At 35.6% G+C, this 27,568-nt stretch overlaps 3 protein-coding genes across 3 annotated transcripts; 1 reads left to right on the top strand and 2 right to left on the bottom strand.

Moving 5' to 3' along the window:
- Positions 1-2,616: 2,616 nt before the first annotated feature.
- LOC127103374 (uncharacterized) lies at positions 2,617-2,991 on the bottom strand. Its single transcript, XM_051040640.1, has one exon. It carries the CDS (start codon positions 2,989-2,991, stop codon positions 2,617-2,619), a length of 375 nt encoding a protein of 124 aa, XP_050896597.1.
- An 11,180-nt stretch (positions 2,992-14,171) lies between these two features.
- LOC127100692 (putative disease resistance RPP13-like protein 3) lies at positions 14,172-17,111 on the bottom strand. The gene has a single exon (XM_051037947.1). It carries the CDS (start codon positions 16,990-16,992, stop codon positions 14,245-14,247), a length of 2,748 nt encoding a protein of 915 aa, XP_050893904.1. The 5' UTR covers positions 16,993-17,111; the 3' UTR covers positions 14,172-14,244.
- Positions 17,112-26,376: 9,265 nt separating this feature from the next.
- LOC127103373 (uncharacterized) lies at positions 26,377-27,348 on the top strand. The gene has a single exon (XM_051040639.1). It carries the CDS (start codon positions 26,377-26,379, stop codon positions 27,346-27,348), a length of 972 nt encoding a protein of 323 aa, XP_050896596.1.
- The last annotated feature ends 220 nt before the right edge of the window (positions 27,349-27,568 follow it).

Here is a 27,568-nt window from a genome sequence, read left to right as displayed (position 1 = left end):
TTCAAAAAAAATGAAAATAAGATTTTTTTTGTAGTTGGTTCAGCGGGTTCTGGTGCTGAACTTGGTAGGGCGGATTACGGTCCGATCCCCCGCAACTACAATTGAGTAAGCAAAGGGTTATGCCACTTAAGTACCAGAACCCCGTGCAGAAAAGGATCAGAGTCACTAACCGGTCGCCTTGCTATGAGTGTGTGGAGATAACGAGCTTAATGTGATTGCGCCTGAATGAAAAAGAGCCAAAGAAGGATGAGTAAGTTAGGCTTTAATATAATAACATGATTCGAGTTGATTTGTGTATTCAGGAGGTTTATGTTTGCATAACTGTGGATTAGTGTTCTTACAATGTCCTTAGTGTGCAAGATTAGTATCTATCGAAGCAAACTTAACCGAAGATGACTTGTAGCCTAGAATGAGTAATTGTTGATGTGTCTGTGTTTTGTTTTATTTTTCATTTTGCTCGGAGTGCAAAAGTTCAAGTGTGGGAGAATTTGATCAGTGCATTTTGATGCACGTTCTTTCATGTTTGTACTCAAGCATTTCTTTGGTTTGCTTTGATTATTTTTATGTTTTAATGTGTTTTCATAATTTATGTTATTTTTGCACTTATTTAATTTTCGTATTTAATTTTCAGCATTAGCAGCTTTCGCGAGAAAAATCATATCTTGAGCTAGGAGTATCGGATTGAGACATGCTACCAGTCGATGGAAAGCTAAGAAAAAGATCTACAACTTTTATTCAGAAGTCGAGAGCTGAATCGGACTGTAGAAGGCCAGAAAGTCTGTTGAAGTTGCAGAATTTTATTTTTATTTTTGTTGGGTCATTTGTAGTGGGCTGGGTCGACCCAGTTGAGTTGTAAAACGGGTCTTTGTTTTCCCCTAGGTCTAGCAGCCGTACACCATTGGGAATTGAACGGGAAAATCACGGTTCATGTACGAATTTGAGAGCTTGCAAAGAATGACTATGGAGAACTAATTTCCCAAGAATCAATTCACTGTAATCGGATGCCACTTTGAGGTTCTTTTATAATTTTCCATTAATCTGTTCCTTTGAATTATATCTATAATCACAATTACTTGCTTAATTTAATTGTTTTTACATGATAGAATTCTTTAATTTGATTGTTGTCTGCTTTTGAATCAATTTCGTGATTAGTGTAGCTTTTGCATTATCGCGTTCGATCATATTGCGTTTGCTTAATTCACAATAGTTTTAATCCGTTTGCTTTACTCGGAATTCAGGGACAGACTTCGTATAATTGTTATTGCGCTTGTCAGTAGTTTTTGTAATCGAATAGGATCAGACCCGTTTAAGGAATTGGAATTTTATAGGGATCAATGATAAGTCGGAAGATGATATAGTGGGTTGATTCATTTCAGCTTATTCAAACAATCACTTTCCATAATCACTTATTTTCTGCATTTTTGTAATTGAACATCAAATCAACCCCCCATTCGATTACGTTTAATTATTACAAACAAGAATCCTTGAGACGATATCCGAGTTTAATTGTCGCTGTATTACGTTTTTACAAAATTACTCGTTTTGATCCGCGCGCGACAGCGGACCAAGCTCTATGTTGCTTTCCAGCCAAACAATGCGTGCATGGCTTAAGAGATATTTTCAATCCTTTCATACCTGCCAAAATACCTCTTCTGGCTAGAATTTGAAGTCCTTTCTCACTCATATGTCAGAGCCGTTTATGCCATAGCTCGACTGAGGAGTCTTCTCCGAGAGCATTAACGCACCCATTATTGACTTTGGCTTCTATCACATAAAGAGTGCTTACTTTCTTGCCTCGGGCTATTACTAAGGAACTTTTTGTTAGCTTCCACTTTCTGTCCCCAAACACACTAGTATAGCCTTCTTCGTCTAGTAGACCGGTGGATATTAGATTGAGACGCATGTCAGGGACATGTCTCACATCTTTCGATGTTAGGTAACAACCGGTGTTTGTTTCTAGACAAATATCTTCTTTCCCCATAATTTTGGATGTATTATCATTGCCCATCCTCACATGACCAAAATCACCTCTAGTATAAGATGAAAAGAAATCCCTTCGTGATGTTACATGGAATGATGCACCGGAATCCACGACCCAACATGTTTCTTGTGATGTCAAATTAACATGACCATCATCATAAACAAATATTACCTCACTGCCTTGAAAAATGGTAGCGGCTATATTACTCGCATCACCATTTTCTTGTTGCTCTCTTTTGAGTTTTCTACATTCTCTCTTCATGTGACCTTTCTCGTGACAATAAAAACATTCAACATCTTTTCTTGCCCACGATCTTCCATTGAACTTGTCTCTAGACTTGCCTCTTGACTTGTCTCTATTATTGAACTTCTTGTGGATACTTCTTCCACGATACTCTGTGACAAGCGCATCAGACTCTGACGGTATTCCTTGTTCCTTCCGTCTGGATTTTTCATTGAACATGCTATCTTTTACTATGTCCAAAGTTAGAACACCTTTTGGTGCCGAGTTACTCAATGAAACCACAAGTGTGCCCCAATTGTCTGGCAAGGAACTTAATAATAATAATGCTTGCAATTCATCTTCAAGCACCATCTTCATATTGGTGAGTTGATTTATCAATCTTTGAAAATCACTCAAGTGTTCGGAACACTCCGGTTTTCTCTATACTTGAGGTTCACCAATCGCCGAATAGTAGAAACTTTATTCTGGGCTGTTTTTCTCTCGTACAATGTTTCTAGTTTCGTCCATAATGTGTACGTAACCGTTTCTTGCGCAACATGATGGAAGACACTTTGATCTATCCATTGTCGAATTTGTCCAACTGTTTTCCTATTCATCACATTCCAATCATCATCTGACTTGTCGGTTGGCTTCGTCCCTTTATCTTGCAAAGGTTGATACAAATCCTTGCAATAAAGTATGTCTTCCATTCTTGGCTTCCAAATGGAGTAATTTGAAGAGGTTAACTTAATCATCGTCGATGATCCTGTCGAAGTTGACTCGTCCATTGTTAATAATAGAAGTTAAAATGTGTGGTGAGCCGAAGCTCTGATACCACTTGTTGAGAAAGATAGCATTAAACACACCTAATACAAGGTCACCGGATTATTAATTATCCCTTGATCAAACTTTTCCCACTATAATAATAATAACAATAACATTGGAACAACAACAACTTCTTCTCTTTAAATGAATAATAATACAAACTGATTATTATAACTCTCACCAATAAATATGGTGGATAACCTCTCTTTTGAATTTGTCTCTCAAAAGGATTTCACTGTTTTTGATATCTATAGAAATGAAACAACGGAAGCTTATATAGCCAAACCATGTAACAAATTGGGGGCTATAGTGTAAAGAGAAAATTTCTCTTTCATAAGTTCACCAAGAAATACTCACGTACTTTCAATTACATTTTCTATAAATGTTAATGTTTCTCCTTCTTTCTCTCTCCACATAAAGAGGAAAACCCATCATAAAATAAAGAGGAAATGGGAGCTTTTGATTCCTAACAAAGCAGATTTGCTTAAATTTGGAAATTTCATAAACGCTCGCGGATGGTAGCATTATGTCGAGATTGGATAAACTTCTTTGCACATAAAGGTTAACTAGGAGATGGAAAATCACTTGTCAAACAATGGGTGATATAGACCTCTATGACCATTCTCCAATCTAGATCAAGTGGGTGACATAGACCTCTCTGACCATTCTCCAATATGGATCAAAGGCGGGTCGGAGAATTGAGGACCTAAACCCTTCAAGATGTTTAATTGTTGGATAAGCACGAGAATTTTCTACCGTTTGTTGAGAAGATTTGGAATTCGAATCTCATTCAAGACAAGACCGATTTTTTTTGAAAGAAAAACTCAAAGTCCTTTAAGGGTAATATTTAAAGTTGGAACAAGGAAGTCTTTGGCGTTATGGATTTAGTGATCAAGGAAGTGTAGCGGTGTATTCGTTACTATATGATTTATTGATTAAATCATAAGCAAAGTATACAATGAATCGAGTCGCCACCGCACTTTTATTTATCCTAAGGACTGGTTAAAAAGCGAAAAAAAACCTAAGAAGTTTTACACATAGAAAACCAATGAAAAGATCAGAGATCGGGGTAAGGGGTAAATTACGCAATGGGAAGGTGTTAGGCACCCATCACGTCCTAGGTACTCCTAGGGAACCTTTTTCACAATTGTTGTATAAGAAAATATTTATCTGTTTTTGACATATTGTGCAAACATGAGTGGGATGATGAGAAAAGAATGTACATGTTAATTATTTTTGTGTTCGAACGGATGAACCCGTTGCCTACGTACCTTCCATCAAAGGTAAGGATCAAAACGCCGTAGTTCGGCTAAAAACTTCCAAAAGTTAGTGAATTCAATTTTAAAACACAAGCTCTAAGGTTTTACGTTACCCACGGGAGAAAACTCAACCTTAAGAAACAACAAGTCCACCATGTGAGAAAAGCTTCAACTTGCTAGGGAGGGGTTAACCCTATAATAAGCAAGGAAGACTTACAATTCAATCAACTAAGGACAAATAGGTGAGATTAATATCAACCAACTAGGATAAATCAAACCTATAGCTAATGTATGAAAACTTAACAAACATGGACAAAGCCACAAAATCATTTGAATGGGTGAAGTTATTTGGATTATTTACAAAAAGGTCAAAGTATGATTAAAGTCAATTCAAAATGAAGTATTTACAAAAATGAAGTTTGGAAAATCATGGACTTAAGGTCCAAGTTTCTAATTTGAAAAGAAGTGAGAATGTTTGCACAACATGTATATACAAGTTTGAAAAGTCAACAATGTGAAAAGGATTCGAAACAAAAATGGGTGAAAGGTGGAGTGTAAAACTTCCTAGAGATTCACCTCTTGAAATCATATAGAAAATGATTCAAGTGTGTCCTTTGGAATGAAGAACAAGGCAAGTTAGTAATAAAAAAGACAAGGTGATACCGGATGCCACTCAATGGTCTTACTCCAATCTCACACAAAAGCGGATACCGGATACCAATATATGGATTTACACCAATCTCCTAAAATGAATAATGATACCGGATGCCAATAAATGGTCTTACTCCAATCTCACAAAGCAAAACAAAAACAAAACATGGAAGTCAACTGCCAATCTATCTGGACTTAGGTTAACCTCCACATATGATCATAGGAAAACAGATGCCAAATTACATGGACTTACAATGAATCCTCACATACAACAACAAGCTCAATCAAAGAGCAAAGAGGATATGAGTGACCAATGAAGTGGTCTTACACTCTATCCCTTCCATGTCATAGGAACAAAAGCCAATCAATATGGACTTACAATTGTCCTCAATGGGAAAACAACAATGTCACAAGGACAAATGAAATGATCATGCACTAATGGCAAACAAAGATGATAAATGCACCATGGCAATCAATGATAGTACATGCACAATGGCAAATCAAGTAATCATGTATAAATGAATCAAGTAATCAATCACATAAATTCAAGTAGCACACACTATAACCATTCAATGAGGCTCAAGCAAAAGGGTGGGGCATTAAAGCCAACTGGAATAGGGTTAAAGTTGCTCTTAACCTTGCCATTGAGGGGCTAAGGTGAAGCAGATGAAAGGATATGAGGGGTGTGCCTCATCACTCTTATCTCTAGTCAGAGAGAGTATTGAATATCAGAAGGTGTGGGAGTTCAGAAAGTAGGAACTCTCTCCACATTTTATTGACTCGATAGATCTTGGGTTTGGATCTCAATGCTACAACCATGTAATGGGAGCAAGGAGAAGACTCATAGAATAGTGGGAGATAGGCTACATATCTCTTATATCCACCAATTGCCTTTAAAAGGACTTTACCTGCTTGGGGACAAACATAAACAATCACAAACATTGCCTCTTAAGGAGGACTTCAGACAGTTGTCTGGCTAAATAACAAGCCAGGTCTTCCAGACTACATGAAGAAGAAGGTGCTATACCTCAATGCAAATGCTATACAAGCAAAGCAATGCAAGTTCTTAAGAGAACTGAGCAACTAAGGGTACCTGAAATCAATCAAATATAATCAGCATCCCAACATAAACAAAACAGACAAGGTAATAAACCAATAGTCAATCACAATCAAACATGTGCAAAGCACAAGGCTCAAAGCTCAAATGAGCTAAGCATCCTACAAAACAAAGAGTTAGTCAAATGAATTCAACTCAAATATGAATCAACTTCCTTAAGACATTAGCTTTTTAACCTGAAAAGTCAAAGTCAAGCTCAAACATAAGTAACAAGACCACTAGGCCAAGCCTAGGGTCCAAAGGATGGAAAAAATGTAAAACAGCAAGTGAATCATGATCAAAGCCAAGATAATTCAAATAAGAAGAGATCCCAATTGGTCTCATATCCAAACTATGCACTAATTCCATTTTATGCACAAATTAAGACAAAGTGAGCAAAGTTGAACCACATATGAACAACCAGAATGATTTCAATCAAAAAAATATCAAAACAGCTCAATAAATCCCACAAAAATTATATCCTAAACAGAAGACATTCAATGAGTTACATGTCAATTTTCATGCCATTTGGACAAAAGGAAATATGTCAATTAAATCAACATGTTGAGGCATGCAAAAACACAATCAAATCAAGTCACCAAATGAGTACCAACTTCAATTAATTGTAAAACAATGATATCACATTAGAAATGGGTGGGACCAAAGCCAAATTAAAGATATACATATTAGGAAGCACTCCACCAAATTTCATATTCATAGGATAAGGGATGAACATTTTACAAGACATATAAATTTGCTACTCAAGAAACAACCCAAAATTGCTAAACAGAAATCAAAAATCCAAATCAATTAGAAAATGGATCAATTAAATCCACAAAAAAACATGGTGAAACCTAACATATACATTGTATCTCATGCAAAAAATCAGGGCCATAGGCCTAGGGGAAGCATGGAAAAATAATTCATGAAGTCAGCATGGCATAGTGTGACACATTTTGTCACACTCAAAAAGAATATGTCATATCTAACAAACCAGAGGTCCAAAAATTACAAATGATATATCAAAATCTCCAGGAATGTGTCAAGAATCATTAGATGAAATTTCATTAAATTTGGAGCTAGCATGATTATTTGGTGATTAAAATGGTAAAACATACAATTATTGCACACATGTCAAAAATCAATATGCCATTCTAAAATTCTACCAAGCACAACATGAACTATTATGCCTGAAAAATTCTAGAGAAAAATTGGGATCCAACAAAAAAACTCCCATCTAATTTGGATTAAAATTGGATTTTATATGAATTTTTAAAGATTTGTAATGTTTATTGAAATATTATTTAATTTAATTAATGGACTAATTGAATTTAATTACAGCGGATGGCACAATCGTAATTATGAGGGATCCAGGGTAAAAACGCGCGGTTTTACTAAACTGCATGGCAGCACGCGATTGGCCCGGTCTGGAGATGGATTGAACACGGGAATATTTCCAGAAATCCAGCGTTCATCCGCGTTCATGCGTCTTCATCACCTTCAGATTCGGCGATGAACTTTTCTTCACCAAATTGAACGAACCGCATACCATTCTCTTCCTCTTTCAGTGTAGATCACAAATATGTCCATGATTTTGGCTAAAGGTTAACATGTATAAAGATCCAAGCAAGAAAAGGTTTGATGCACAATCTTTAAATCCGAATATCTCCATGAATACTCAATGAAATCGCATGATTCGAATGGAAAACTACTCTACGTTCAACGCACTACCAAAAACATATAACAATTGCGTGAATTAACGAGTTCGAAATTTCACCTTCTTGGAGTGCAGTTGGAGATTCAGTGTGTTTTTGGCTTTAATTCTTGAAAACAGATGCAGAATGTTGCTCAAGAAGATGATTGGTGATGATCTCCTAGCTCAACAATGCTTGAATCAATGGATTTTCGCAGCTGCCATGTGAGAGCTCAAGCTTCCAACAGTTGGAAATGGTGCGGTTTCTTGCTTCAATTCCTTCAAACAGAGCTTCAACAGTACCTACACATGAAGATTCAAACAAAAACTTGCAAGAACAATGGTGGATTTTGATGAAATGATGAAAAAATGCTTATGTGAAAATGGAGAAAAAGTGAGAGAATTGGAGGATTTTGATCTTAGATCTGAAAATTGTGATTATTGATGTGAGTTTCTGTTATAATTAACCTTATATATCATTGCCTAATCCAAACTTTAATCATGATTAGTCAAATTTGAGAATTAGCAAAATGAGCACATTATGGCAATTTGGCATTTTTGCCCTTGGAGAGTTCCATGCAATGTAACAGTGATTTTTCACTTTGGACAAGTCATAATTTTCATTTAGAAGTTATTGGAATTGGTCTCATGTCAAAATTCCATGTACTTTGAGTTTTGGACCATTTTGCCCTTGGTTTTTAATTGGTTCACTTAAAAAATGACCTTTTTATGTGAAGGTTTTTGGCAAAATGTGATGATAGATTATGAAAGTACATATCAAATGTGGTTTTCTCAAAGAAGAACCATCCAATTTGGACATTCCATGTGCAAGTTATGCCACTTTGAATTCGGGCATTTTCTGAAATTGATCTGACCATAACTTGTCAACCATACATGGGAATTGAGTGTTCTTGGACTTTTTGGAATGGTGAGAACAAGATCTTCAACTTTCATGTTGGACAAAATTTCATTTAAAGCTTGTATGATGAAGTAATTTTGGAGAGAAAAACTTTCCATTTTTGGCAGGTGAGAATTACAGGTCATTTCCATTTTTGGAAACTTTTTGTCTGACTTCAAATCCTTCAACCTTGGTCTTTGAAATGCCAAATGAGACTTGTATGGACATGAATGAGGTCTTTCTAACCATCTCACACCCTCCAATCCCTGATTAAATGCACAGTTGACCACAATTGACTTTTGTTGACTTTTCTAGGGTTTTGGATGACTGGGCCATGTTCTGATGAATTCCAAGCCTCTTTCAATTGAGATCTTGATTCCAAATGATATCACAAGTTATATGAGCTCTTTATGAATGATTATGGTGTCCAAATTCTTCAAGAATGGCCACCATATAGCTCAAGGTCTGATTTTGATTGATTGACTGATGATTGCTTCAGCTGCAAGAAACAAGGTTAGATGACAATATTTTTGTACTTTTGGTTAGTAAATATATGAAAAGCAATGATATACAAATGCAATACATGCTTGGTGATCAATAACCACACTCACAAGGTATCCCACCCATTAAGAGGGAAGCTAGGGTATGCAATGATCCTTGAGGCCATGATATGATATGTTATGGGCCATGAGGGATCTTAGGGCAAAAATTGGGGTCTTACAGGAAGCAATTAAGAATCTCAATGATCTGGATTGGTTGGTTGCTGATGAACCTTGAATCAATATTCCAATTGAAGTGGTCAACAATAGAATGGAGGTTTCTAAGAAAGTGCGAGAGTTGATGAATCTCAAAGTAAGTATATTAAGACAGAAATGCAGAATATGTTGATTAAAAGAGGGAGATTCAAATTTGAAGTTTTATCATAAAGCTTTGAAGCAAAGATATAAAAGAAATTGTCTAGTTGATTTAGATTCAACTAGGGGAATAATTTCAGAGGTAAAGGAAGTCAAGATGGAAGTAAAAAATATTTTGAGCAGTTATTCAAGGAATCAAATTTCTACAGACCTTTGCTTGAAGGGGTTGCTTTTAACAGTTTGAGTTTCTCTGATAGAGATTTTTTGGAGCCTCCTTTTCAAGTAGAAGAAATCAAAGAGGTTATTTGCAATGCGGATAGTGATAAGAGTCTGGGTCCAGACGAATTCAATTTGATATTTTTCAAAACATGTTGTGAGGTAGTAAAGATTGATCTCGTTAGGTTTGTAATGAATTTTATCTTTATGCGAAATTACTGAAAGTTGTTACTGCAACTTTTTTAACTTTGATCCCTAAAGTAGATAATCCTCAAACTTTAGATGAGTTTCGCCCGATTAGCTTAATTGATAGCCTTTATAGAGTTATCGCAAAATTGCTTGCTTCTAGAGTTAAAAAGGTGTTGGGTGGTTTAATCTCTAAAGAGAAATCTGCTTTTCTAGTAGGAAGGAAAATGATTGATGGAATTTTAGTGATGAATGAATTAGTGGATTTCACGAAGAGATTTAAGAATGAGTGTTTGTTAGTGAAGGTGAATTTTGCTAAGGCTTATGATAATGTTTCTTGGGATTTCCTTAGATACGTCATGAGAAGAATGAGGTTTGGACCTACGTGGATGAATCAGATGAATGCTTTAATTTTTACTAGTTCTATGTTGGTCCTTGTGAATGGTAGCCCAAATAGAGACTTTAAAGTTGAGAGAGGTTTGAGGCAAATGAACCCTTTATCCCCTTTTCTCTTTTTAATGGTGGTGGAAGGTTTAACATGATTAATGAAGAATGCTAGCAACTTAGGGGAGTTCAGACACATTAGGTTGAATGACAATGTGAGTTTTGATTTGCTTCAGTTTATAGATGATACAATCATCATTTGTGACGTCCATTAGGACAATCTTTAGAGCATCGAGGCCGTCTTGCGGGATTTTAAATTAGTTTTCGGTTTAAAGGATCAATCTCAACAAGAGCTTCATCTACGGTATTAATGTGAAGCAGGAGGTTCACTACTCGGACGAATGCACCACTAATTTTAGTGATGGAAGAAATCCCACAAACTTCATAAACTACAATTTATTGGATGGAATGGTGCAATTAAAAGAAACTATTTATTGACGGAAGGTGGAAATTTAATGGAAGGACATGACCATGAAAAATAATGTCAGGTGAGGTTTTATGTTTACTAATGCTTGATTCTTGATTTGTATATGTATGTTATTTATGTGTTATGTCAAAAACATTATCTCCAAATATACTTTTCTATGTGTACTATATTTTAAGTTACATGGACATACATTTGATCCATGATATAGTTCAAATACATTAATTATTCAATAAATATAAAAAATAAATTTTTTCTTATAAATAGGACCGAAAGTAATACAAGTCCTGTAAGTTTGATAATTAGTTACACAAGCTATGAGTTAGTTATTCTAATTAACTCTTCTAACTACTTCTAATAATCAAAACTACTTAAAGTGGTTACTAAGTATAATATACTCTATTTTGAACTTGACTTTAAAGTCTTGAAACATGTTTTTGGCGAGAGATTTTATAAGAGCATTATAAATATTATTTGGTCGGAGCATTATAATGTTGGAACACATATTTAAAGACAACAATCTTTATTTTCAGTTGGTCGACAACATATTTCGAGAAGATTTGAATTATATTTTTCACGAAGCAAAACAAGCTGATAATGTAGACTCCGACAACGCAAAGTATGGTTGCACAATTGTGAAAACCTATGGTCTACCATGTGTTTGTCTTATAGCAAAGAAGGAGAAACTTAGTAGCCCGATAAGAATCGAAGAAGTTTGCAGTCAGTGGAAAAGACATAGATTGATAATGATGATGATGATGGTGTCATGAAAGACGGTAAATCAAATATCTCTATCTTGACCGAATAGAAAGTGACACAAGAGAGATTTTTGAAAACCGATGACAGTATGAAACTCCACATCAAAGAACAATTGAGTAAAATTGCTTATCCGGAAATCACTGACTTGAAACCACCATTTCAACTAGTAAAAACAAAATATGCTCCGAAGAAGCTCAAGCCTACATGGAGTGACAATTCAACGGTGCAATCTCCTTCTTATTTTGAACATGTTGACAAAAAAAAATCGGACTCACCAACTCCAAAATCTCAAAAAAATATTTTTAAAGGAGTTCTCTTTAGCAAACCACCTCCACCAAAAATTTCATTCATTGACGAGATGTCAGTTTTTATGCACAAATACATCTAGCGGGTTGTCAATGTTGAAAGTGATTATAATTGCAGTTATCGAGCTATTTTGGCTTTACTTGGTAAAGGAGAAGATAATCACACACTTGTCCACCATCAACTTATCCATAAGTTGATGACCCCTAAAGAATCATACACACGACTTTACGGAAAGGAAGAAAACTTTGATACAATTTGTGAGTCTCTTGTTCTTTGCATTAATGGACCGTCACCGGAGAGAAAATGAACGCGCTTCCCTGAAGTGAGTCATCTCATAGCAAGTGCATATGATTGAGTGTGTATTGATCTTACAAGATATGATTTTTCAGAAGCTTTTTTTCCACTGTGCACCGCCCACCTCAAAAACCAAATGATTATGTTATGTGTAATGAATGACTTTCAAAATCACGACACTTTGTTCAAGTTTATTTAAAACCGATATGCCCTATACCACTTTACATCAATGGAGTGGATGACTCATTCAACAAAATTCTAGACTTGGGCGGACTAATTTGTGGAAAGGATGCAAGAGTTTGATAAATTGAGTAACATTGAAAGAGAATCAAATGCACAAAAGACAAAGGGGGTACCACCCATACTTATAGATTTAACCGACGAATTTTTTTATATCATCAATTAAGTTTATGTAATTGTGTATTAATATTAATGAAGTGTAATATATACAATTTCATATATTTTCATATATTTTGATGTTTGCCAAAAAAAGTTATGCATTTGTCAAACAAAACACACATGTTCAATTTTCTTCCTAGTTCAGCAGAGGTTTCAGAGATGTATCTTTGTAATAAGATATAAGGGTGGTGCCTGAAATGTATCTCTGAAACCAGCACTAATACATGATAGAATTTCTTAGGTCCACATTTGTCTACAACTTTTATAAATTAGGGGCTCTTGTTTTTTATTTCATACAAACATAAAATGTCACAAATAAAGATCACCTGCTATGTCGCAAATGTCTCCTTCTCGGGAGCGACATCCGAGTGAAAGTTTAAGCTCAATGAGTACATCTCTTTTGCAGATCTGCAATACAAAGTGCATAATCTCCTACCTTACGGAGATAATCAAAAAATTGTGAAATTCGAGTATAATTCACCGTCAATTAACAATGAAGGCAAGACTAAATTCAACAACTATGAGCTCAAGACGTTTGCATACGTAAGGGCTATGTGGAATACATTTTTCCACCGCTCGAGTCGGAAACGAAGATTTCAAGATCGATTGAAGATATTGTAAAGATGCTGAATCATCTACTTGAATATTGAAATGTAATGTTTCATTTTATGTTGACATTGTTGGGGGAGTTTTTTACTAGGGAGCATTGAACATTGTGAGACTTCTTCTTTTTAGAGCAACACCTTTGTGAGAGACACACCACATATTCACCCAAAATCTTAAGGTGATAGGTGGGTGAATTCTCTCACTTATAAATGCTCAAGTCTCCTCATTTCCAACCAATGTGAGACTATTATCCACACTACTCACACTTGATACATTCTCAAGAGACATCCTATGTAATGTTGATTTTATGTTATGAATGATAATTTTTTTAAATCAAAATACAACTTTCTGATTTTTTGCTTATGTAATTGTTGCACATATATTACGGAGATACATCTACGGATAGATTTCGAAGATGCATATTCAGGTTTAAAAAACCAACTCATAAAACGTCACTCAAAATAGACATATATTATTTGAGTTTGGTGCCTCCAAAGATACATGTATCTCTAAAATATAAAAATATTTTAATATTTTTACGTGATACACTAATATATATATATATATATATATATATATATATATATATATATATATATATATATATATATATATATATATATAAAAAAATTCTCAAATCTAATCCCACATCTATGTCTTATTTTGTCACTTCAATTCACTGCTCCATTATATTTGTAGATGCATAACAATGATTAATAATAGTTGAAAATTAGAATAATTGAATTTGATTTAACTCAGTTAAATTTGAAAATGATTAAATTAATTTAAAACTTTACTCGAATTCATTACGAACTTTATCTAAGGGTCCTATTACTGGGTCCATTGATAGAAAAAGTTGATTCATAAACCAAATAAATTAAATTACTTTAGGAAATTAATTTTAAGCTTAAATGCAACTTATTCAATAATCAAATAAAATGTTTTTTAATTGATTTGGTTCTTTTCAGTCCTATTGATAAGATTGTAAATCACTCAGCCTCAAATACAATAGTTAACTAAAATAGAAATAGATAAATGAAGAAGAAAGAAACATAAAATTAATAAATAAGGTGTTTAAAATATACCATAAAAAAAACTTATAAATTCAAAGCAAACAAGCATTAATTCTAATTACTCTACAATAAGTTCACATCCTTTCCTAACTTCCAAATTGTGTAGCATTGCAGCCATAGCATTGGAGGGTCTCCAAACACATACTTTTTTTAAGGTAGTCAAAGACCATAATTCACTTGGGAGGCTATCCAACTTACTACATCTTTGAATATCAAGGATTTGAAGGTGTGGCATTGAACCATTACCTAATTTCCAGCTTCGGATATGTAAATCTTTCATATGAAACTCCTGCAGCTGTGGGAACCCATCTTCAACACAATTAAGATCATAAACTGAATCTGAAGACCAAAAGTTAACACTCCGTTTGTATTTTCCAGATAAGATCAACTTTTGGAGTTTGGTGAGATTTCCAATAGTCTTTATTCCAGTGTCATTCAAACAAGTAAGACCTCTCAATGTTAACTTGGTAATGTTGGGAGGAAACATGGTTACACATTTTACAACCTCACATGCATTCATAATTTTCAGTATACTCAGATGGCTCAACTGCTTCAAACTTTCTAAAACTTCCGCGGGCTTACAATTGATATCCCATCGCAGATCTAGATAATCTTTCAGGCCGAACTTGATTTCTAGCTTATTCAAATGTTTCAGTTGTTGTAGGCTCAGCAGCATTTTGGGTACATCACCATTGAACTTTGAGGAGATAAACAATCCTAATTTTCTTAGTTTTGGGAAACTTTTTTTCTCTATCAGATATGTTGTTTTTTTGTTCAGTACTATGGAAGAGATTGTATGAAGATTCCACATAACATTGCCATTTGATTCTGAACAACGACCACGTAGCATGATAGGACAATAAGTATACACGTGCCCTAAATGCTTGAGCTGTGATATTCCAATGGGGAAAGAAACTGACATGTTCTTCTCTGATGAACGTCCAAAGTCTACTGTTTGTAGATTCTGAAGGTTACATATAGAATCTGGAACACTTGTAATACATGGTGACTTTACTCTTAAGTACCTCAAGTGAATGAAGTTCTCTAAGTAAGCCGGAATCTTAAAACAACATATCCCCTCAAGATCTAACACTCGGACCAATTTGAAGCCTTTGGTAAGCCATTTCCACTGGCGGTGAGAAAGGACACAATCCCGGTTTGAACCAAGCAAAGAACGAACACTTGAATGATCATTAGTGTTTGAAAAAATATAGACATCCATAACAGAATGGACAGACAATCTACGAGGTTTTGTAGGGATTAAAATGTTGTTGTCAGTGCAAACTTGAAAAATATTATCCTCTTTGCTCTCTAATATGCAGAGATCTCTGAGAAGATCATGGATGCGGCATGTTCTCACGCCTCTGTTATATTTCACTCGTGCTACTTGGATCAAACTACGATCAATGAGCTCGTACAAGTAGTCTTCAGCAACATCACATGCATCTCTACTTCCGGTTTCTTGTATAAATCCTTCAGCCATCCATAGTTGCAACAACTTCTTTACATGTATTTCGCAATCTTCAGGGAACATCCCTAAATACAGAAAACATGGTTTCAATCTTGAAGGTAAGTTGTCGAAACTGAGTTTAAGAACAACATCCTTTACTTGAGTCTCGTCTCGGGTAAGATACCAGTTAACATGACCCAACACTTTGGACCATTCTCTGTGTGACTTTTCCTTATTTGCCAGAAGTCCTGCAAGAACCACAATTGAGAGTGGCAAACCGCCGCAACTTTTAACTATTTGTTTACCTAGAGACTCAAGATCACAAGGGTACTCTTCTCCTCTAAACACTTTTTTAGAAAAGAGCTCCCAACTTTGTTCTTCACTGAGAAATTGAAGAAAGAAAGGAGGATCTCGACCGGTATGCGAGGCAACTTCTTTCAAACGACTTGTTATCAATATTCTGCTTCCTCTATTTCCATCGGGAAAAGCATCTTTTAGTTCATCCCAATCTCGTATTTTCCACAAGTCATCAAGAACCAACAGATACTTTTTCCACTTTAAGCATTCCCACACTCTTTTCTTCAGCTCAGCATCACTTAAGCTTCTACCTTCGTAATCATTGTTTGGCATCAAATTTTGAAAAAGACCAAGCAAAAGCTCTCTGGCCCTACATTCGTTTGACACACAAACCCATGCGCGGCAATTGAAGTGATTCTTCACCTTATGACTGTTATAGACTTTTCGTGCCAGGGTGGTTTTGCCCAATCCACCCATACCAATGATTGAAACGACATTGAATGGTGACGAACCATCCAGGACGAGTCTATTGATGACTACTTCAGATTCATGGACAAAGCCCACTACATTTTCCTCCTCCACGTTTCTTCTTAATCTGTGAAGTGATTGCGCTCTCTCCTCCTCTTCTCTTGCTGATCTTGATTGATCACTGCTTTCTTGACAGTATTTGATCTTGTTTTCGTGTATCTCGCTGAGTGCGGTTTTGATCTTGTCAATTTTCTCTGCTAAGTCGTGGAGCAACTTTGCGTGATCAACGCTGTGAAGCATTCTTCCCATCACGTTTCTCTTCTTGTAGAAGGCGACATTGGTGATGAATGTGTCGATGACATCCTCGGCTAAGTAGGAGACATCTCTGATCTGACTCAGAACCTTTTGTTCTATTTCTCTGTTGTTGCTGTTGATCTTCCCTTCGGAAGAAGTTTTGAGATATATGTTTATGATTTCAAGTTCGTTACGAAGGGATATGATTTTGTCTTCCACTCCACACAGCAAATTAGCTTCGCGTTGCAGCAATTGGGATAAGTGTTCCAAAAGGAATGCAACCACGTTATCTGCCATGTATGTAGTATAGTGTGTAAAAGGAAACTTATGGTTTTGGGTGATTGGTACAACTATTTTATCAAAAGATTAAGGATGACAGAGTTGTTATATAATATAACCTATGAGACTTTCTCACGCGGTATTAATATTATAAGTAACAGGTACATAGTCTTAATATAATATAACCTATGATGTTTTCTGCTTTCTAGGAAACAACAATAAAGTTGAAATGCACCATCCATGTATTTACCTCATTGATACTTTTTAGTTTTTAATTGCGAGTGGAGTTTCCTTTGTTTTATGATGGATACATGTGACTGTTGAATTGTAATTCTTTATGTCGAAGTAGGTTGTTCGACAGGAATAATGAAGTGTCAAACCATCTAATGCGTTGAATTGTGTTAGTGTGTCGAAGTGTCGAAGCATGTTGCTTCACACATGATTTCGACTTAGACCTATTTTAGTAGTTTTAACTATTTTGGGTTTTTATAGTTTTGGATTTTGACTTGAGGTCCAAGTTAACCTAAATCTATAAATAGAGAGAGTAACCCTTATTCTTGTAATGAAGTGAATAGAGCATTCATAACATTGTATTCATAATATTTTACCGTTGCAAAGTGAATAAGAAGTTTCTATAGTTTTTTGGCAGAGAGAAACTCTGCAGAATTTTAATTGTTTTTCTCCCTCATCGTTCTTTACTTTCTTTCTTTCTCCATTGTTCTTCTCTTTTCATTATTATTGTGTGGGTGATAACAATCTTGTTCATCAAGATTGGTTGAAGTTCTCCATAGGTTGTGGGAGAGATTTCCAACATCTGGTATCAAGAGCTCCGATTTAATCGATTTGTGGGAAGAAAATCACCATGACAACGAATCATCCAAACAGGCATTTTCTAGCAAATCTTTCGATTCTCAAGAACAACAATTATGAGAATTGGTGCAAGCAGATAAATGTTGTGTTCTGTTATCAAGATCTTGTGAAGAAAAGAGTAGCAACGCTTGTAGAAGACGCGACAGATCAAGAAAAGACTGCACATAAAGAATCGAAGAAGAAAGATTATAAAACTCTTCTTATAGTCCATTAATGTGTTGATGCAAATAACTTTGAAAGGGTTAGTGATGTAGAGTCAGCGAAAGAAGCATGGGAAATTCTGATGAAATCGTATGGAGGCGTAGAGAAGGTGAGGTTACAAACTCTCAAAAGAACGTATGAATTGCTTCAGATGGAAGACAATGAAAGCGTAACTAATTTCTTCACCAAGGTTACAAAACTGGTGAATCAAATGAAGGTATGTGGAGAAATGTTGACATCAAGATCTGTTGTTAGAAAGATCTTGAGGTCGTTGACTCCAAAGTTCGACCACGTGGTAGTAGCCATAGAAGAGTCAAAAGATTTGTCAAAACTGACAAAGAAAGAGCTTCAATGGACGCTTGAATCTCATGAAAAAAGAATGGGTGAAAGAGCTGCAGGAAAATCGAAAAGTGATATGACTTTGCAGGCGCAATCAACAAAAGAAATAAAAGGCAAAGGAAGTTGGAATGGAAACAAAGGCAGAGGAGGTTACAATAATTCAACTGGTCGAAATCAGCAAGAAGGAAACTGGTCGAATAAGAGAAAATCCTGGAACCAAGGCAACTAAAGAGGTGGTGTTGCAGGTAGAGGAAAATGTAATGGTCAAAAGGCAGACAAGAGTCACATTCAGTGTTACAATTGCTAGAATTATGTGTCACTATTCTAGTGATTGTCCAGAAAATCAGAAGAATTAAGAAACTTATGTGAAACTGGCGAAGGATGAAGAAGAAGAGACACTGTTGATGGTTACAACAAGAAATGAAGAGAGATTCGAGGATCAGTGGTACTTGGACTCAGGATGCTCATCACACATGTCTGGAAGGAAAGATTGGTTTGTTAACATAAAGCCCTCAATGAAGAACATTGTGAAATTTGCAAATGACAACACTCTAGCAGCTGAAGGTGTTGGTGATGCTTTGATTAAGAGGAAAGATGACAAGAGGTCAATAATTTCAAATGTGTTGTACATACCAGGCATGAAGAGCAATTTGATCAGCATAGGGAAATTAGTCGAAAAGAACTACAAGGTGTCGATCGAAGACAAGACGATGAGCTTTCTCGACTCAAATGAAAGGTTGACCTTGAAGGCACCAATGTCTCAGAACAGAACCTTCAAGATTGAGCTAAATGTGATGAAGCATAAGTGCCTTGCAATAGAAGCCAACAGAGATGAATGGATATGGCATTATAAACTTGGACATCTCAATTTCAAAGACATCAGAGATTTGAAGAGAATAAATATGATTTCAGGATTACCAAAAATCGACATTCCAAACGAAGCGTGTGAAGAATGGGCCCTAAAAACATACGTACCAGGAACTGTTGCAATTATGGAGACATTGCCATCATTTACGCCAGACGGAACCTGTGTTGCTAGAAATAAAATCTTTCACCGCCTCTTTTGGGTGTTTGGACCGTGCATCAAAGGTTTTACATTCTGCAAACTTATTATTCAAATGGATGGAACATGGTTATACGGAAAATACAAGGGTACTTTGCTTATGTTGTTGCACAAGATGGAAACAACAATGTCTTTCCCATTGCCTTTGCTCTGGTTGAAGGTGAAACCGATGGTGGTTGGGGTTTCTTTCTTCGACATCTCAGAACACATGTCGCTCCACAAGTCAATCTCTGTTTGATTTCAGATAGACATGCTGTCATTGAGAGTGCTTACAATAACCATGGTAACGGATGACATGATCCTTCTTCTACCCATGTCTATTGCATTGGACATATCGCACAAAACTTCATGCGTGCAATCAAAGATAAGAACCTTCGCAAAAAAGTAGTGAATGTTGGGTATTCTCTAACTCAACCGTCATTTCAATATTACCGTGATGAAGTTAGATTGTCTAATGCAGATGCAGGAAGATGGGTGGATAGCATACCAGTAGAGCAGTGGACAAGGGCATTTGACAGAGGCTGTCGATGGGGCCACATGACAACAAATCTTATGGAATGCATGAACGGCGTATTCAAAGGCATTAGAAATCTACCAATAACCACTTTGGTCAGAACAACCTATTATAGGTTGGCTTCTACCTTCGCAACCAGAGGTGAAAGATGGAGTACAGTGTTAATGTCGGGTCAAATATTCAGTGAATGTTGTATGAAAGTGATGAAAGAGGAAAGTATCAAAGCTAGCACACACGCGGTTACAGTCTTAGACAGTCATAGGCAAAATTTCAGTGTACAGGAAATAATGGGTCATAATGAGGGGAGGCCAAATTTATCCTATGTTGTCAAACTACACAGAAGTTGGTGCGATTGTGGAAAGTTTCAGGCCTTCTGTATTCCTTGCTCCCATGTCATTGCGGCATGCACATATACTCGCCAGGACACTTACAACCATCTATCTGATGTTTACAATACCATTACCATCATGAATGTGTATAACAAAAGCTTCTCAGTGCTACCAATGGAGGAATACTGGCCTTCATATGAAGGTGACATAGTTTGGCACAAGGATGAGATGCGAAGAAAGAAAAAATGACGGTCAAACAACACGTGTATTAGAACAGAAATGGATACGACTGATAAAATGATAAGATTATGTAGTATATGTCGTCAACCAGAACACAATAAGAACAATTGTCTCAACCTAGGAGCAACAACTGCATCATAAGATAGTATCTCCTTTTAATTTTTGTAACCTTGGATTTTTATATATCATTATCTTTTTGTTACAACAATGTTAACAACAAACATCACTACAACATAAGCAAACTTAAAACACAATATTTCTAACTGATTACAACAATCAAACTGATGTCATCTCGTCCAAACATCATTTCCCTAGCATCCTTATCAGTTTTGACTCGCACCCAACCAAATATACTATCGAGTCTCTCAATACTTCTAATTTTTTCCCTTCTGGTATTTTTCCATCTAACCAACGAATCAACTCCCTCTTCAGTTGATCAAAACTACAAATGTTCCAGAAGAGCATCAATCTCAGAGGTTTGTCTATCGAATAAATCACTTTTCCATAGCGACGACGAACACCAAACATGTTTGCAATATGATGAAATTAGATGTGAAAAAATGATTCACACAACATACTATTTATAACATAAAAAATTTCACATTACACTGAGGCGCCAGACCAATTGACGTCTCCTCTTCCAAATAACACATGGGCGCCAGTTGGATTGGCAGCACCATGTGTTGTAGCCAATCCAATTGGCACCTCCACTTAATGTTTAAGGGCAGGCGCCAATTGGTCTAGCGTCTATGCCCTACATTTTTATTTTATTTTTGAAATTGGAATAGTTTGGGAATTATTTTGAAAACTGTATTATTTTGAAAAAAAATTTAAAAATTGGGATATTTGAGTAAAAATTTCACAAATTTGTCTACATTGAGCCATTCAACTAATTGTACTTTATTATTGTAGAAAATAATCTAGTTACAATTAACAACACCACAACACCATTTTTAATGAATAAAATGGATAGTAAAAAGTAAATTTAACTAATCAAAAGAAGTTGTTGCAACCCGATAACAAATTTAGTTACAATAAAGTATTATTTAGACAATAAATAACTTTATTGTAAAGATGTGGCAAAAAAATAAAGAAGGGATAATTTATAATTTAGTATTTTCAGGTAAACTATTTTGACAGGTTTTATAGATCTATTTTGTATTTTATGTTATACATGAGAGTGTTTGTTTGTGAGTTTGATTCTTTATACACCTAATTTTGTTTATTTTTATGAAGATGAACCATTTTTAATAGATCTACAAAAATATAAAATATAATATAACAAATCAGAAAAAAAAAGAGTTGAAGATGAGAAAGAGGGAGCATAAAAAATAAGAAAACATTGGGTGATAAAAGGATGGTAAAAGAGAAGAAGCGGTGATGACAAAAAGAAAGAAGAAAGAAAGAGAGAGAGAGAGAGTTTGATATGAGAAAGAGATTTTGGTTGAAGAAGAATGTGAAGTGACAGAGAAAATCAAAATGGGCAGTCGTGCAAGCATTGGAAATAGAAAGAAAGTTGAGACATTCTGAATTAAAAAACGAAGACATGGAGGGCTTAAGAAGCAGAAGGGTAATTGAGTAATATCCCAACATATTTTCTTCTTATATGATCGTAGATTGTACATTTCAGATTTTATTATTATTAAGATTTTCAAATTGTAGACCCATAAAAAATGAATTGCCATATGTAATGAGATCTTTGTCATATACAATTGTTTCTTTTTTTTTTATAATTTTATTTTCATCTTAAAGAATAATGTGATTATTTTTAATAATTATTCTTTGTCGTTTGATCTAAGGATTTTTTCAACTGTCTAACATGTTGTTCCAAGTTAGCATCAGACATCAATGTCACACGTAACTTTTTATCCTTCAATATCAGGGGTAGGGGTTCGCCAAACGTATCCGTCGTTCCAAGTGTGATATCATACATTTATGTCACAGATGTCTTCTTATACTTTCATGTCAGGGGTTTTAAGACTAATTTCCCACATTGCCCCAAAACTGAAATCTTTTTCCCACAATGCCCCTTTCTGGAAAAAAAATCCCAGAATGCCCCACTTTCTCATTGGGCCTCGTCCAATGAATGGGCGAGAGCATGAAGCACTGACAATGATGACTAGGCTCGGCCATTGGTTGGCCGAGCTAATGAATGAGGTTTTTTTTATAAAAAATACTATTATATAATTAAATAACCTTATTAAGATTATAATTAAATAGTTTTCTAATTAATTCTACAATTAAATAATAAAAATGATTTTTTTAAAAATAATAATAATATTTTTATAAAATACTAATAATAGTTTTCTAATATTGTTTTTTTTAAAATATTAATAATAAAATGATTTTTTTAAATATTAATAATAGAAATGATTTATTTTTTTAAATACTTATTATACAACTATAAAATTATAATGAGGCATATAATGAATTGTAATGATTAATAATGATTTTATTGATCTAATGAAAGAAATACATTTTATTTATAGTGACCGCCTGTTCCACATTTTGTGTCAACTTTTTTGCGTTTTCCCTTGCCCAAGTCTTCTTGTCTTTGTCTTGCGGGAGGAGACAGAGATGAGTCGGAAGACAATTAATCATGGGCGTCTTGTTGTTGATGTTGTTGTTGACTTTGATGTTGTTGTGATGTGTTTGGAGACATATCCATACTGTCGAGATCTTGAATGCGAAAAGAAGGGATATTCATTAGATGGTCATCAGTGAGGTCAAAGTTGAGTAGTGAATGTGGGAGTTGTGTGTAGGTGTTGGGTTAGGTGTGTTGGATAGGAGGATAGTAGACATCATCAGGGTTGTATGTAGGAGTGGGTTGTGCGAATGTGGTGTTAGATGTTTGGGGTTGAGAATGAGGGTTTGAGTATTCAAAGTTGGGTTGAGGAATTGGAGTGTATTGTATGGGTGGGCGTAGGTTGGTTTGCTGTTGATATTGTTGGTTGTAATAATAGTTTGTTTGAGGGAATGGAGTGTGGGGATTATGGTGTTAGGTTGAGGTGGAATAAATTGTGTGTTGCTCTGTGGTATGGGTGTGTTGGTAAGTTTGTTGAGCTGAGGATGATGGTTGGACCCCAAATGTGTATGTGTATGTGGGGGGAATGTCTTGATGTGGGGGTGATGTTGTTTGTTGGGTTGAAAAAGCTACACGTTGACAGGGATCAATCAAAAATTGTGTTGGAGCAACGTGCATAAAAGGAATTGATAAAAACCAATTCATGTATTCTCTACCCGGCTGTAACACCAAATGCCTTATTCTTTTCCATTCTTTTAGCTCTTCTTTGTTTAAATCTTGCCAATGTGTGTCCCAAGCTTGGACCATAGTCATGTTATGGTGTTCACTTAGACATCTTGGCTGAGACGGTATTTGTTGTTCAAATCCAAACTGGAGTTTGACCCGATCCGTCTGATGCATCTCAATGGTAAAGAAACATACCATATATGTTGTTGCACTCCAAACTCGGTTGTCACTATAATCAGGCACTGGATATTGTATGTACGACATCCAAATAAACTGTTAAAAGAAATATAACTATTAGAATGTATAAAATAAATTTAAATAAGTTGAATATTATAATTAATCATTCTTACATCGTTTTCTTCCATGTGTTCTATTGCAACACGGTACCCTCGTAGATGATGACGAGGATTATTTCCGTAATTCATACCTCGTTTGCACCATCTTGCAGATTAAAAAAAAATACCTTAAAGCGACGTATAAATAATTTTGAGAAATATAAATTGCATTTAAATGAAAATCGTTACCTTAATGGATAAGGATGTGATGGAAACTCATTACTAACCGGGGCTAACAAGGGTATGCGTGTGAATGCCCATACAGTTAGTAATACAACACAACCTCCTATGCTCTTGACTCCTTTATGGACTGCCTTGCACATATGTCTATATAGTGTCGCCAGACAAGCAGAACCCCAATTGTATGTGTTACATTTTTCTAGGTCTCCTACTAAAGGTAACCAAGAAGAATGCAATAAATTGTGACTCTTATCTAGCATTAAAAAAGTAGCAATTAAAAGTAAAATATAAACTTTTGAATGAAGAATATTTTCCGCCTCGGTCGGGTTAGGGTTATTTTTCAGTTGTGTTAATACGGCTTCTAACCAAACAATTTTGACAGAAGCCCCATTTTTATCTGAAGTTGTTGGTTTGATGCCCAAATTCTCCATGTAAACATCATTGGTTACGTTTGTTGGGCCATTAACAACTTTACCATTAATTCGGAGACCGAGTAACATACTCACATCCTCTAGTGTGATAGTACATTCACCCGTTGGTAAATGAAAGGTATGTGTCTCGGGTCTCCATCTCTCTAACAATGCAACAATTAATTTAAAATCTACTTTTAGACTTGCAATCTTGGCCACATTTGCAAAACCGGCTAGTTCCAAATACGGTATTATAACCGCACTTGGTTGAATGTATGTATGTGAATGGACCCGGAACCTACCGTCTTCCTGAAATTCAAATAAAAATGGTAATAAATATTTGATGTGATACTTACATATTGAATTTGTGAAATATATTTGAAAGAGACTTACGTATTCGGCAATGTTTGTCGCCGTCCCACGGTGTGATTCGCCCATCCACAACAAAGACATTTTGGAATAGAAGATAGTGAATATTTGAAGAGACTAAATATTTGTGAAATAGAAATTGAAGGAAGATGATGAGAAAGAATTGTAGAGGAAAGGTTTATTTATAGTGATAAAAAATATTAAATATATAGGTGAGAATTGTATAGGTTGATTGGACTAGTAAGGGAATGCATGATTTTTTTTTTACAAGGAATCCCTGCAAGAACGATTCCCATGCTGATTGGAAATTACACTGCAAAAAAGCATGTGTGCAGACTCGTCCCTTTGATGGCCGAGTTAACCCTTGTATTGTGTTGCTTCGTCCAATGGAATGACGAGCTTAGCCATGTGACATGTTGCCTCGTCCAATGAATGGGCGAGCTTGTTCTTCCAGGGTTATGACTCATCCAATGAATGGGAGAGCTTATTCATCTAGGGTTTTCACGTTTTCTCTCTCTTCTAATTGAAGGACGAGCTGCATGTAATATTTCTTCAGGGTTTGGTTTACTAGGATTTTGTTTTGTTTACTATAAATTGCATTCATATCTTCATTCGTTCTCATCAAACCAAATCTACTACATTTATATCTTTACTTATTTTCATCAAACCAAATATTCTACATTCATATCTCCTTCATCAAACCAAATATTATTCATATCTTTATTCATTCTCATCAAACCAAATCTACTACATTTATATCTTTACTTATTTTCATCAAATCAAATATTCTACAATCATATCTCCTTCATCAAACCAAATATCCTACATTCATATCTCCTTCATCAAACCAAATATCCCACATTCATGGCTCAAAGAAATTTAATTGTGTCTATCCATTCCAAAGGGTCCCTTTTCACAGATGCAAATGAGGGATTCTCATTTTGCAATACGAATTTGCATATGTTCAAAATCCACATCAACTCCGACTTCCATCATTTAAAAGACCGTATTGAAAAAAAGTTACAAAGTTGTGTTGAAGACATCATTTATCGCCATCCATTAATTAATGGAGATGATAATACCGTCTTTTACATAATGACACCAATTGAGACTGACGAAGATGTTAAGTCGATGTTTCAATGTCATATAACATTTTCTCAATTACCCACCATTGAGCTATATGTTTGTCTAGTCGAAAATCTTGAAGATCAACCGAGTCATAATGAAAATCTTGAAGAACAACCGACTCACAATGAAAATCTCAGTTATCCAACATAATCTATACAGTCACACGAGTACGGAATGAGTCAAGCCATTGACGAAGAACCAACTCAAAATAATGAACCTTTCATACCAAATGAAGAGGTAGGCGAGAATAGTGAGGATGATATTGAGGAGGTTCGATTTGAATATCTATTTGGTGTTAGCGATGACGATGGTAATGAAGACATCTTCGACACACCGACCGTTGCACTAAGAGCACAACCAATTAGTTTGTACAACCCACCTGCGCACATGCAAAACATAAGTTTGGATGATGCTGAACCAATCTCCGTTTTCGGAAGTTTCATACCAACTCACAATGCTGACGAAATAGAGGAGGGCATCGAGTATGAAAATAAGGAAGAGTGTGTTCTGGCGTTTCAACAATGGCATATAAAACGTAGTCTAGATTTTTCTATGGTTAAATCTGACAATGTATGTTATGTCATCAAATGTAGAAATTCAACATGCAATTTCAAATGCAGGGTCTCTTTGCGTAAGGGCAACTCAAGGTGGAGAGTTGGTAAGTCTGGTGGGCCTCATACGTGCACAACCACTTCCATGTCACAAGACCATACAAAACTCAGTTCAGAAATGATTAGTAAGAGCATAATGGAGCTTGTAAATCGGGACGCTTCTCTTAAGGTGAAGGTTATCATCACTCATGTTGCTGAGAAATACAGGTATATCATATCCTACAAAAAAGCATGGATTGCAAAGTGTAAGGCAATTGAGTCGCTGTATGGAAATTGGGAGACATCTTACAACGATCTGCCGCAGTGGATACTGGTAATGAAAACATATCTACCAGGTACCATTATAGAATTGCAATCCTTACTTGTGATTTCAAATGATGGTTCACACTTAGGTGACCAAAGGACATTTCATCGTCTGTTTTGGGCGTTTCGACCATGTATACGTGGTTTCGCGTATTGTAAACCTATTGTGCAGGTTGATGGAACATGGTTGTATGGCAAGTACAGAGGGAATCTGTTGATGGCTGTGGCATAGGATGGGAACGGGAACATTTTTCCGATAGCGTTCGCATTGGTTGAAAGTGAGACAAAGGAAGCTTGGAGTTTCTTTCTTAAGAATTTAAGAATACACGTTACTCCCCAAGCAAATCTGTGTCTAATATCAGACAAGCATGAATCTATAAAGAGTGCATATAACAATCCGGAAAATGGATGGCAGTATCCTCCAACATCACACGTCTATTGCATTAGACACA

The sequence above is a fragment of the Lathyrus oleraceus genome, chromosome 7 (genome assembly GCF_024323335.1).
Source record: "Lathyrus oleraceus cultivar Zhongwan6 chromosome 7, CAAS_Psat_ZW6_1.0, whole genome shotgun sequence".
NCBI classification, from domain to species: domain Eukaryota; kingdom Viridiplantae; phylum Streptophyta; class Magnoliopsida; order Fabales; family Fabaceae; genus Lathyrus; species Lathyrus oleraceus.
This window is presented reverse-complemented; position numbering and strand designations above follow the sequence as displayed.